This window comes from Echeneis naucrates, chromosome 14 (assembly GCF_900963305.1).
Source record: "Echeneis naucrates chromosome 14, fEcheNa1.1, whole genome shotgun sequence".
NCBI lineage: Eukaryota > Metazoa > Chordata > Actinopteri > Carangiformes > Echeneidae > Echeneis > Echeneis naucrates.
Window position 1 is genome coordinate 6,838,387 of NC_042524.1, and position 13,557 is coordinate 6,851,943.

General features: G+C 41.5%; 2 protein-coding genes across 6 annotated transcripts; one reads left to right on the top strand and one right to left on the bottom strand.

Annotated features, from left to right (window-relative positions):
- Window positions 1-2,617: 2,617 nt before the first annotated feature.
- On the bottom strand, window positions 2,618-13,428 carry rab38c (RAB38c, member of RAS oncogene family). Of its 5 annotated transcripts, none has more exons than XM_029519027.1 (6): window positions 13,339-13,428; window positions 9,101-9,301; window positions 6,910-8,772; window positions 5,908-6,038; window positions 5,328-5,465; window positions 2,618-3,808 (listed from the first exon to the last, which is right to left on the bottom strand). In XM_029519027.1, exons 3-6 carry the CDS (start codon window positions 7,100-7,102, stop codon window positions 3,647-3,649), a joined length of 624 nt encoding a protein of 207 aa, XP_029374887.1. In that variant the 5' UTR covers window positions 7,103-8,772; window positions 9,101-9,301; window positions 13,339-13,428; the 3' UTR covers window positions 2,618-3,646. The 5 variants fall into 5 exon arrangements, with proteins under 5 accessions (XP_029374887.1, XP_029374888.1, XP_029374884.1 ...); XM_029519028.1 differs by having other exon boundaries at window positions 6,910-7,184; window positions 7,325-9,301; XM_029519024.1 differs by having other exon boundaries at window positions 6,910-9,301.
- Window positions 9,157-10,914, top strand: LOC115054046 (ras-related protein Rab-39B-like). The gene is made up of 3 exons (XM_029519030.1): window positions 9,157-9,372; window positions 9,558-9,828; window positions 10,292-10,914. The coding sequence occupies exons 1-3, from the start codon at window positions 9,158-9,160 to the stop codon at window positions 10,445-10,447; spliced, it is 642 nt and encodes a 213-aa protein (XP_029374890.1). The 5' UTR covers window position 9,157; the 3' UTR covers window positions 10,448-10,914.
- Window positions 13,429-13,557: the final 129 nt, after the last annotated feature.

A 13,557-nucleotide genomic window follows, 5' to 3' on the forward strand; every position in this document is an offset into this window, starting at 1 on the left:
TGGGCCACTTCTTGGGTCCGGGGAGGGCATCTTCAAGCAGAAGCCCCCCCCCAGCTCCCCATCAGCCCCCCCAGGAAGGCATCAGCTGGTCCATCACCTCGGTGCATGTGGAGGGCTCTGGACTGTGATGTGCCAACGCTGCCTGATTACCTGCTGTCCAATGAAATGTTGACACATAGAGGGCAAAATCCGTGATATTATCCACACAAGGTGTTTGTTCAGTCTGATTCCTTCTGTACATGAAGACTGAAGAGGTCTACAGCGGCCTATTTCACTGTCTTGCAGAGATAGCTCTGTTTTTTCTTAATTAGCTCCATCACAACGTTTCCAACTGAATGTAAATGTGACCCCCCCCCACCACCAAACATGTCTTTGCTGGAAGTGCCCCCATTGTCTCTTGAATCCTTAAGATCATTTCCCACATGATCCATTTGATTTATTCACCGCCATTATGCGTCTAAGCAACTTGTCATGGTCAGGTAAATGGCATCAGGAGCCATTCATAGCCTACGATCATTTTAAAGCCCAGCATCTAAAGAAAGCTTTTAAAGGTCCACTGTGAGGTTTGCAGGGTTGTGGTAATTTCATCTAGTGCATGATATTAAAGAGACATCTCCTGGGAAACTAGGCAGAGTAGTTATTTAGAAAATACTTGAAAATGTTCTCTTGAACACAAAAAATAGTCACACATAAAGAAAAAGCCCCTGAAAGGTCCTTTGGCTTCAGCTCTGATACTCAGTTGTGTATTAATATTGATTTCACAGTTCTTTTTTTTGGCATTTTTTTGGCGTCACTGCAAAATCTCTTGGGGTTAGGCAGATTTTTTTGTATGTAATGCACAGCAACTTAGAAATGCAACTAATTAGTGTTTTCAGTATTGATGACCGATATGGTGGTTATGTTTTCCATTAATTATCTGGACTGCTGAAAAATGCAGGAAAATGGCCATCTGTATCCTGAAGCCCACAGCCGATGTTCTCAGAAACCTTATTTTGTCAAACAAAACTCCAAAACCTTAAAACAGATTCGGTTTACAGTGATATGACAGAAAGGAGAGCTGCCCATCTTCACAGGTTGATAAAAACTGGAGCTGGGGAATGCAATGCCAAAAAAAGAGGCACAAAGGGCGTGAGGATTGTGAAAATAACTGCAGATTAATTGATTTATTGGTTCAGCTGTTCTCTTCTGTTTGTGATTCCACAGATTTTTGTAACACGTGTCGATTCGAGTGCGAGCCTGCTGACGGTGTATGGTGCAGTCAGCGTCAGAAATGCATTTCTTTACTGCGTGTAGTCTGGTCCGCAGAGAGCACACTTACAAATGCGTTGCATTGGAAGGCCAGGCTGTTACACTTCAAAGGGAGAGCAGTAAAATATAAAGCAGATGCCTAATTTGGAAACATGGAATACCAAATAACACTGGAGGCAGACTCAACAAAGGCCGCTCTGTCCTCGCTGCGCAGAAAGTCATGTTTTGACTGGAAAGACATTGATTTTACGGTTTTGCAAAACACTTAATACCAGCAAAAAAAGCCAACAGCTTGACAGCAGTACGGGTTTCCTATAGAAGTTTTTCATACCCAGAGTGACATGTTCATTTTTTTCAGGACAGTCGTGGAAAAAGATCATACCTGCGTGCATCGTGAAAAACACATCATATGCACTGGAAGAAGCACAGACGTCACAGTGGAGTTTACGCATCACAGCTGCTCTTCCCACTTCAGGTAATTCTCAATTCACTAACAGCTTATAGGTTTAATCAAGAAATCCTGCAGTCTTTTTTATGGACATATCTACTAAATTGCCTCTTTTCCATTATTTTCCAAAACATTCATATTTATTTCTGACTGCAACAGATTTAATGTCTCTCTGCGCAGCATGTAAGAGCAGATTTTCTAATCCATTAGTTCAAGATCCAGTGTTAAAAAAAAAAGTCTCATTCTATTAAAAGGACAGTTAATATTACACAAGGATGCATCCGTCAGATCCTTAGTTTTAATTTTACCCACAAAGATTCCTCTTACGTTGTATTAGCAAAGAGATAAGGCTGTGATGTTTAGCAGATGGTTAAGTAGGCTGTGACCTTTGTAATGGCAGGTTGGAGGAGGCCAGACACAAGTGCATTTCATGTTCATTTTCGACCAACATGAACATGAACAAACCCACTTGATTCAAAGCGGGACATTAATCCTAATTTTACGATCTGACCATGACGAGCCTCTCCCTCAAGACTGAGGAGAGAAAATCTGCAGAATGGGGGCTCAGACTCCAAGAACAGGGCAAATTTGTAAAAATGTGTCAAGACTCTGATTTAAAAAAAAAACCCAACCTTGTGTCCCTTTGTGCTCATTTGGGGATACTTTGTCTCTTGGTGGTCAATTTGTGTCTCTTTGCTGTCATTATGCGCCCCCTTCACAGAGGTGTAATGTTTCTTAGTGGACATTTAACATTTCCTTTTGGAGGGTCAATCGGTCGCTTTCACCACCATCGGATCTAGATTGGTTTGGGTGGGGGGGGTTATCTGTACAAAATCAAATCTACAGCAAAATAAACAGAATTTTAATTGACTTGAAAAATTCCTAAAAGTGAAGGGATCAAAACCACAATCTGCTCAGCAGGTACAGTTTATTCAGTACAACAGATGTTCATGGGAAACAAACCTGACCCTCGTTTGGAGGCTCATTGCTGCACGTTTTGTTGTCCAATGGTTTCAAAGCTGAAGAGGAAGCAAATCTGAACGACTCACAACTGAATCCTACATATTCAACTGGTAAATTCATTTTTAAAGAGGAAATCTGTACAATCCGTGAAAGGGCACACTCAAATGTGAGGACTGTGAAGACAAAGACCATGTATAAAGTTCAACTTTAGATCCAAGTTCAGTTTCTCATCAGGGCCTCCTCTGTGCGTTCTGACTCAGGTGCTCTGCCTCTCTACCCTTGGACTCTGATACTTGTCCCGAAGATACAGAACTAATAACAAAATGCCTCCCGGGCCTTTGGCAGCTTGTGGTACAGCCACGTTCAGCCACAATTTTGAGCTCAGCTCAAATGCAATTTGAGTTGTTTAAATTTAATGTGCACTTGTTTTTATGAAGATCACAATTTTCAGATTCAAGAAACTACATTTTTACCTACATTTGTATTTTCTAAAGGTTCCATCTCTCTCAATCACGGCCGCTGACATAATCGAGGTGACACAAAGGCGGGATGAGGATGTGTGCAAGGAATGTAAGCAGCTTTAATTTCTTTATGTGTGTGTCCACACTGCAGACAAAAATGCCAAAATTTCAATTTTTTTTCACTTGTTATATAAGGGCTAGAAAAGCTATACCGCTGGGAGCTGTCAGTTCAGCCAAATATCAAGGTAGGTGTCAAATATATTCAAAGTAAGCAAGAGAATCATGCAGAAACTGAAATACTGTATGCACCAAATTGTCTAGCAGAAATATAACAACGTGAGTTTCACGGCTATGAAATAATAGTTGAATATAAGTTATTTAAAGAATATCTTCCAAAATGTAAACAAAACAGAAGAATATTTAATAATCTGCAAGAGCAATGAAATGCCATTATACTGTATGTCAGGTATCATGTTGGCTCGCAGTGAGCACAACACAACAAACAGTCCCGAAGAGAAATGTGGCATCACCATTTAACACACGACGAGCAGTTGAGATGATCCTTTGCGGCGTTGGTGTATCCGGACAGAACGAGGGAGCCGAGCTCTCGCTCTGTGACCGGGCTCTCCTCGTTGTTCAGGATGTGCTCTACCAAGCAGTGAGCCGCCTCCTCGATGTTTGTGTTTTCCTGTGAGCAGGAAGAAGACAACGGTCTGATGTCAGTGCTGGTTATTCAGCCTACAGACTCTATGTATGTTTTGTCACATCCTACTGACTTTGTTGAGCAGCTGACTTTTCATGTAGCACCACCATGAGGTTGACAGAGTGAACTAACTTATCAAATGTTAGCTGGTCTAAGGAGTTATTATTGGACAATGGTTACTGTAGGACACATTTTTAATACCTGCAAATACAAAATCCTTTGAGGGCAAAAAAAAAAGAAAAAGTTTCATTAATAATTTCAGGTTGTATGTCCTGTATCTCAGTATAGCCTGCAGGAAATCTCTTCACATCTTTGTTGTTTAAGGTCAAAGTTCAAGGTCTAAGTGGCCTCGTTTTCTTTTGAATATGATATTTCAGGAGTGCCCAGAGGAGATTTCATTACATGTCAGTGAATGCGGCGTGAACATTCATTTGGACTTCATTTGACAACGGTCAAAGGTGAACCTCACTCTGACATCATAATGTTCTGCAAAAACACTTCTGGCTATTAGCTGGTGCTGTAACTAAGAGAGGGGAGCTTGTGATCATATTTCATCTGACTTGGCCGGTCGGTAGAGGCAGAAACCTTTAGGTGGTGACTCTAAATTTACGTTCCTAATGAAACCACAAGTTAACAAAATGCTTCTGGCTTCATAAAAACAACCCAAACAAACATTATATATCTTTCACGTTAAAATACAATGTAGTTGGAGCACAACACATTCAAGGATGGATATTAGTCCACAGCCGCTCACAGACCTACAAGCTACTGGTCATATTTCAAGTCAAACTGTTGCACCAAAATGTTTTATGGGTGTGATTTTTACTTGAAAATGGAACTTGTCTTTTTTTAAGAGATGCTGTGAGTTGTTTGCTCTTCATCAGTGAGTGACAAGCCCCCCATTGCACCTTCTCTCTTTCACTTATCTGCTTTGCGTTGATGAGCCCAAGTCAGGCAGGTAAACAGGAAAAAATCATCTTCTATCTAATGTAGGTCTGATCGCTGTCAGAATGTAATATTGCACATTAAGAGCAGTCTTTTAGCCTTAACTGCCGGCCCTAACCCCCCGATGTCACACACTGTTATAAACTCTCAGTGATTCAGAGTGTGCTGATCTGCCTGACCTTGCTGCCAACTACACTACCGTCTCTGACTCGCATGGTGGTGTGTAATTCATTAGACAGGCTCTGAATGAAAGGAGAAGACTGAGGGCTAATTCACACCAGACTGCTGACTTTCCCCTGTTTATCTCATCACATAATGTTAGTGTCTGCACAACACAGCAACTTCTGCTGTAAAACTTACTTCAGCATGGCAAAAGAGCTCAAAGTGTAAATAGCGTACAGAACAGACGGCTGAGAACTGTTTGATTTGGCTCCTTATGAAGTCCATCAATCCATCATGCTTTTGTCCATCAATCAATCTGTTTAAAAATATGTAATTGCCACCAACCGAGCCCTGAATTTCTGACAAAGTCGCACGTCCTCCCTCTCCGAACTCGTACCTTTGCTGATGTCTCAAACCAGCCAGCAAAGCCGTTCTCCCTGCAGAAGGAGTCGAGCTTGGGCTGCTGGGAACCCAGCTGGTCCGACTTGTTTGCCAACAGTACAGCTGGCACCGGTCTCCCATGGTTCAGAGTCACCTTAAGAAAGACGACAGACATGACGTACTTTGAAGGCCAAACTTGAACCCGATGAAATGTGAATGTCAAAGTCAGCCTTGTCCTGTCTGTGCTGGTGTGTTCAACAGTCTTCGGCTTAAGGATGTGTTGAGTTAAGAAACATTTTCCATTTCTCATTGCTATTAACATCTTTACAGAGATCCAGTCACAGGAGTGGGGGCGCTCAGCATGGTGACTCCTTCAACACTTCATCTTAGAATAATATCTTTAGGCCCTTACGTCCTTTCAGCAGCGCGGAAGACTGAATTAAAACCTTCGCAGTTGCAGAGTCCTGGCCTTTGAGTGTATTGCCCTCAGTTTAAATCTGACCATCATATGTGGCTGTAGCATGATTTTGTGTCACACTTAAAAAGGGGAGGAAGACAGGAGGGACTTTGTGGAGCGGACATAAGTGTCATCTGACCTTGGAGTCCAGGTCATCTTTCCACTTCAGCACGGCATCAAACGTGGAGGCCCTCGTCACATCAAACACCACCAGTGCCCCCACCGCCTCCCGGTAATAGACACGAGTCATGTTACCATACCGCTCCTGTCCTGGGACACATGGACAACCATCAGGCACACACACACACACACACTGCATTTATTAAAGCGTCATATAATCGAATCCACTCACTAATCATCAATGGCAAACACATGAATGTGTGTGCGTGTGTGTGCGCACGTGCGTGCATGTTTGTTCTGGAATAGCTGCCATCATGTGACTTATATTATGTGCATGGGATCACTTGAGTCACAGCTGGGCACAAGATCGACATTCCTCAGCCAGGCATTAAATGGCAGGGAGGGACACACACTTCCACTGTGAGTTTACATCAGTTCCTGCAAAAATCACCATCTTACCAAGTCAGAGTTGTCCTCCTCGTCCTCCTTGATTCAGCTATAATGAATTCAGCTTTGGCAGATGTTTGTCTGAAAATGCTGTGGCCAAATTTCAGGAGAATGTTCCTTAAATTTGATTTGATTTGATTTCAGAATGGTGTTGTACTTGAAACCAGTTAATATAACCTGACTGTACTGGTGGAAAACAAGACTTAGGGGGAGTTTTGCGACTTTGTTTCCATGTTATTGTGTTTTTCATCATACAAGTACTTCCCTAAAACTGTGATTGAATTTTATTTTCATCGGTAGATGAAACAATTCGGAGGTTTTTCCTGCTGCTGAAGGTGAAACAAATCGGGTTTTGTTTTTCCCCATCTTAAAGTCCAAACTCCAAACTCACCCGTTTAACTTCTATTACACACCCAATAGTTGTTTTTTAAATGTATGTTGATTTTATTTATTGTAAGGTGTCGTTGAGTGTCTTGAAAGGCGCTAGTAAATAACATTTATTATTATTATTATTATAAAGAGCCAAGAACACACACACACACTTCAGCAGTATAAAGCTGTGAGGTTTGCAGACCTGCTATGTCCCACAGCTGCAGCCGGATCACGGTGTCACTGTTCCACTGCAGGACCTTCAGGGCGAAGTCCACCCCGATGGTGGCCCGGTAATGCTGGGAGAAGATCTGATGGACGTACCGCTTAATGATGGACGTTTTTCCGACTCCCAGATCTCCGATGACCAGCACTTTGAACAGAAGCTCCTGCTGCATGGCCTTCAGCCCTGTGCAGAGAAAACACAGCCTTTCTCTGCGGTAAGGAGAACTTTTTAGAAGGATGCAGACACACAGGTTTCTGTGTCTCGGGAAAAAAAAAAATCAAAAACAAAATAAAACAACAATTTAAGATTAAAATATTTTCTTTCGTCCATTAAAAAAAGTTATGATCCAAAATAGAGTCGTGTTCTCGACACATCTCATCCTGAGTGAGTTTACCGGACAGGCGGACTTCAGTTTATAACTCCGGGTGCGTTCGATGACCACTCATGAAATCAGGACTTCGGCCTGGAATAGTTTTTTAGGATCTTCGTTTCAGTTCAGTCTGTCTTCATTTTGTACAGAAACCTGTAACATACAACAAGCTACCTCAAAAACTGTACTAAATCATAGTGTTTGCGTTAATCAGTCCCACCGCGGAATAAACTGGTCTAATTCCCTCCATGCATCCAATAACAACACGTGTTTTTACTTAAAATGTTGGATTTGATTTAGAAATGAATGAACTTTAACACAAGAACAACACTCAAATGCTCTGAAATGTTTGCCCAAAAGTATTTTAAGGATGTTCATTGCTGAAAAAAAGGTGATTTCATACATTTCTTTTTCCCAAGTTATTTAAAAATGAATCAATAGTTATTGTAAATCTATCCATATCTATTAATAGATACTTTTTTTTTTGCTAGGATCAAAATAACTAACTAATTCTGATTGACTGAGTTACATAAGCAGCCTGCCATCTCCTAAATGGGGATTTAGTTATTGAGGTCAGTTTTTCTCTCTGTTAGCTACTGCGGCCTGTGAAGGCAGCATCCCGGAGATATTCTGCTGCGCTGCTGTGTGCGCAGTTACGGTAATGGTGCTGATGAGGGCGAGGAGGAGATGTGTGATGCTGCTGTTGTGTCCTGCTGCCATTTCATCAGCGGATCACCACGGAAATATCAACAGTCCTGCTCAAATGAAGCAGCAGCAGCTATTTCACACCCAGCAGACTGTTTTTCTCTCTAAAAACGAGCCAAACGGTGACTCAGGCAGACAGGAGGCCTGTTGAACAAAATGCTATTTTGCTGATCAACAACACAAACCACTGCTAGTCTGGAGCATCATAATAGGAAGATTTAACCATCGACATGGGGTCTGTTTTTTACAGAGACTGAGCTCTTAACTCAAAGGTAAGTAATCACCTCCTGATTTTACTCAGGGACTATCCTGAATTTGAACGCTAAGAACTAGCATTCGACCAAGAGGGCCAGGCCTGATTATTTGGTTTAAAGTTGGTGGGATCTTGTTATGGCTTTCACTGAAGGGCCTCCAGGAGTCAGAGCTAAAATATCCCATGTCAAAATCAGTCATGTTCAGCGGCAATCTCCTTAGAAAGCTGATTTCCAGGCAGCCTTGAGGCCTCATTGTGTGTTATTGCTGTATAGCAACCAGTCTACCGGCCACATGGGGGATGACTACGCCAGTGTTTATTGAGTTGGAGAGGAATGGCCTCCCTCCGCCCTGCTTCCCCTCAAATTAGATCAGCCAACTGTAAATGTGGATACTGAACACCGCTGAGGTGATTTGAGTCCATTCTTCTTCCTTCATGGCTGTCCAGGACTCATGCATGTCTGTAGCTGAATTACACATCTGTGTTCCATCTGAACGTAAAATCCTGATTCTGTCTAAAGATGAGAGAGAAAGGTTATTGTTTGTTTCACATTTCATAGAAGCTTTAAATTAAATTTATAGAATTATATTTGACTCTGTTTTATTTACTGAAAATTGTACTTGTAACAAAAGACATCAAGTTAATATTTTATGTACCATAGACTGTGGTTTCCTGTTATTTTGAGCTACAAATGAAATTAAATGGCTGATAATGCTTCAACCAAATATAATATTTTTTTGCTGGTTCCAATCTTTCAAATGAGAAGACTTGATGCTTTTCTCATCATTTATAGATAGTAAATTAATATCTGTTCTTAATCATTTGGGAGTAATAATTTTTACGGTGACAGTGAGCAGGTGATTCGTTCTATTTTGCCACAGATTTTATTTTCACGAGACATGGAGACAATATGGCTTTATCAGTTTCGCCTGATCGTCATTGGAGACTCCACAGTCGGCAAGTCGTGTCTGATCCGGAGGTTCACAGAGGGGCGCTTCGCCCAGGTGTCAGACCCCACCGTGGGGGTGGACTTCTTCTCCCGTCTGGTGGAAATAGAGCCGGGAAAAAGAATTAAACTACAGATCTGGGACACTGCAGGACAAGAGAGGTTCAGGTAAAGGTAGAGCTCTCACAAAACTCACTTTGCGCTGTGCTGCTTTCTGATTTATTTCTTCCCTTTGTTGTAAATTTAGTTTTTCTCAAGAGATAAAAGAATCCAGTCGATTTAGTCTTCTTTAGAAATGACAGGTGTGTATTTTTGAGCTGTTCTGCTTTTTAACAACCTATTTGTCCGTCCAGGTCTATCACCAGAGCCTACTACCGTAATTCGGTGGGTGGTCTCCTGCTCTTCGACATCACAAACCGCAGATCCTTTCAGAACGTCCATAACTGGCTGGAGGAAGCACAGAGCCACGTCCAGCCTCACGGGATCGTCTTCCTGTTGGTCGGTCACAAGTGTGACCTGGAGGCCCAACGTCAGGTGACCCACCAGGAGGCAGAGAAGCTGGCGGGAGCCTACAGGATGCGTTACGTGGAGACATCAGCACGGGACGCCATCAATGTGGAGAAGGTGTGGCTTTCATTTTCTTTTCTATTCATATTAGATGTTGTAACAACAGGTACTGATGTTGTTAATATAGATGTGGGTGCAGCTCACTCAGCAACAACAGTCCTGTTATTGTGAGTTAGGGCCTCCACACGTCTGACTTGTTGTCCACCAGGCAACACAGACGCAGGACTTTGGTCAAGGAAACACCTTGAAGTGGTTGTTGTTCCTCAAACCAATCCTGAACTATTATTCCATTGTGGCATTATGCCGCTGAAAGCTGAAAGAATTAGTGTTTAAGAGATGTGAGAATGTTGTTTCTGACGAGAGAGCTGCATCAAAGCGGCCGAGAAAATTCAGACACAAATTCTTGTGTGAGTTCAGCCTGCACCACGCGAGAAAGATGATCAACAACCAGTAAATCTGCCAATATATTCATTAATTATGAATCACCCAGTTCTGATGTTGCTTGTGATATTCTCTCCAGGCCTTTGTGGATTTGACAAGGGATATCTTTGATCTAGTGCGGAACGGGGACATCAAGATCCAGGATGGCTGGGAGGGCGTCAAGAGCGGATTCGTTCCTAACACAGTGCATTCCTCCGAGGAGGTCACCAAAGGCAGCCGGCAGTGCCTCTGCTGAGTCGCCTCTCGCCGTGCCTGCGCTCAGGCCAGTTTTGTGGGACTAACACACTTCACTTCTACTTACAAGACATTGTTTTCTTTCAGGTGCCTGTTTACGGCTCCGTCCAAAACTTGGACACTTTATCGATGATCCGAACAGACACAGAAGCACAAGAATCACCCGATCCCAGTCACTGTTTTCTGTGCATGTGCGTGCGACTCTGTTACCCCAAAGCTCTTTCTAACACTTTGCAGCTTTACTCCACTTCGGTCCGTCCTGGGTCTGAACAGTCAAACTGCAGTGGCTGCCTGTATTCTTGGGCCACATCTGTAAAAGACTGGGACTGCCAATATAGCTTCTTTATGCTCATGTTAACTCAAATCTGAATCAGTGATGCCAAGACTGAGCCAAGTCTCTTCTCGTTTTCATGCGTAATATACTGCAACCTTGTACAGACTATAGAAGGAGAGATAGAGCGCTCAACCGATTGCGCTGCATTACGAATCCAAGTGGCTTAATACATGAGAGAGTGGCAGATGACGAGCGGGAGATCCAATTGAACCAAAGTTTGAGTTTTGTTTGACTGCAGAAGGAGTTTGCACAGTGAAAATGTTCTTTTCGTTGAAAGGAATGCGGGAGCATACTGTAACTGCTTCCTCAAAGCCATCGTAGGTGGATCACACCAACACGGTGAATACCGAAGTCATGCTTACTGCACAGTGTTGGTTTACGGAGGAGAAGAGATAAGGTCACCTTAAAACCTTTTGTATGAAACCCCTCTGTGGTCAATAAATGTGACCTTAGAACAACAAAAACAAACAAATAAATAAAAAAAATTGTAAAATCCAAAAATGACTGAAAATATATATATATAGAATAAAAAAGCAATTTCTCTGAGGCGTCATTTCAGCACTCTGTATAGAGCATTTAAAGGAGTCTGGTTTGTTTTACCATGGCGCGTGGTATGAGGGACATTTTGTTGTTGTGCTGCTTTTTGTGACTTTTTGTGACAGTCATACAAGAGGATGGGAGTACAGATCTTCAATACGGAGCTGATGATTGGATTAGATTTTGGTGGGCTTTAGTGTACATACTTGATATTAATATTATCATTTTAAAGCTTCAGTAGCATCCTTGGTGATGGGGAACGGTGTTCGGTGTAGCTAATAGGTGCCAAATGGATACAATTTGGTGGTTGCTGGTAAGTTAATTGAAGCAGGAGCCTGTTGAACACATCTCTGTCATGGAATTAAAAAAATTTCATCAAGTAAAAGTGTAAATAGGGGCAAAAAATATGCCTTCTTTGTGTGACTATCTATTTCACAATCACTTATTTATTTGTTTAATATTGAACTTTTTGGGGTTCCACACTTGTCAAAAATGAATTTGAATATTGAGCCTGCTCTTAAATATTACACAGCCTCAGCATTTCTCACACCACAGCCAATTTATAGATTTAATCACAGTCCATATTTATAATCAATGCATGCATTGCATCCATTTTAACGGACTTTTCCAAAGAAAGAAAAGAACATTTATTTTTGATATAATGTAAATAACCATTTCACTGGGTCCTTTGACCCCGAGCAGAAAAAGCTGAATGAGTGAAGTGTGAAGCTTTTCTGGGGATGTGAAACGGTCTGCTGTCACGGCCGTGTAGGTTAACCAGGAAAAATGAACAAATGGATCTATTTGGGAGTTTTCCTTAAGAAGCTAATGTTTTCGTCAACAGCTGTTACTATCCAAAGCAGAGGAAACATTGTGAGTTAGGTGTCAAACTTCATGCCAACACTAACAAAGCGCTCACACAACTAAAAAGTAAGAGCAAAACTGTCAAGAGGCTCCTTTAAGACTATCTGAACATGATAATTACTCAGATGTCAGTTCAGATTGAGACCATTAATACAGAATAATCAGTTGAACGGCCCAGAAGTAACCGAGTATTTATGAGTGCCTTTTGGAGGAAAGATGCCTGAACAAACGCAGCCAGCTTCCTGTCCGTAGATACAGCGGTGTGTTTATCTTGTCTTGTCTATCTCTTGGGGTGGGAAACACGCTGATATTGCGTTACACAACCTGTAAATAATTTATCTAAACCAAACCCCCGACGAAGTTGACTGTTCAATGTGTCATCAATAATAATTGCCTGGAAATATTAATAAAGATGTTTGCCTTGTGCAAAGACTAGATGGTTTGTGTTGTTGTTGTTGTTGTGTTTTGTTTTTTTTTTTCCATTTATCTGCAGTATTGGGTCACAGTTACAGTGAAACTATTTATGTGTGTGATCACTAGAGGGCCTCACTGTGGAGAACATGGACAAAATACAGGAAATGGTGGAGAAGGGTGGAGAGTTTCAATACATCATGATGCTTTTAAATTGTGGTCCTCTGAAAATTAAACAAATATTTTGCAATATTTAATTCGATTTTGAAACTAAACAGTTTTAAACTATTTTTAAACTAAGTGAGAGATGTTCTAATTACATAACGTGTAGACAGTCTGATGCCTCCATTTTCACTGTCAGGTTTAACATAATATTAGTTTAATGGGTGCTACCAGATAAACAGGAGAGACATTTGTTAATAGTTAATCTGTATGTTTTCACCGTAACATTATTTTTGTTTTTTCCATTTTACATCAGTTTTTATTCAGTTATTGTACGTAAGAAATGACACAATTTTTATATTTTCAGCCAGCTACAATTCTTTTAATGATGCGCAAATGATATGAGGAAATATTTTGGCGGTGAGTATTTACACTTAAGTGATAAAGCATATTCCCGCCTTATTGCACTGCCTGTTACCAAAAAAAATACTTTGAGCCATAATCTATTCAAACAAAAACGTCCTTGATAACCATAAATAAGGGATGCACATGGATTCGAAAAAAGCAAAATGATATTTACTCACTTCCAGGCAAGTAGCTGCAGGGTTTGAACAAAATTTCACACGGCGCAAAAGCCCAGTGCTGGAGTCGAGCTGAAACTTGCATAGATTACATTGAATGCCAGTGAGTCACTGTTGGCTCACGGCTGAACTGGTAAAGGCGGTGTCGAGCCCGTTTGCATGCAAGAATGCATCTCATTTTTCTTCAGAAACATGGTGAAGAAAGCACACAGGGGTTCAAAC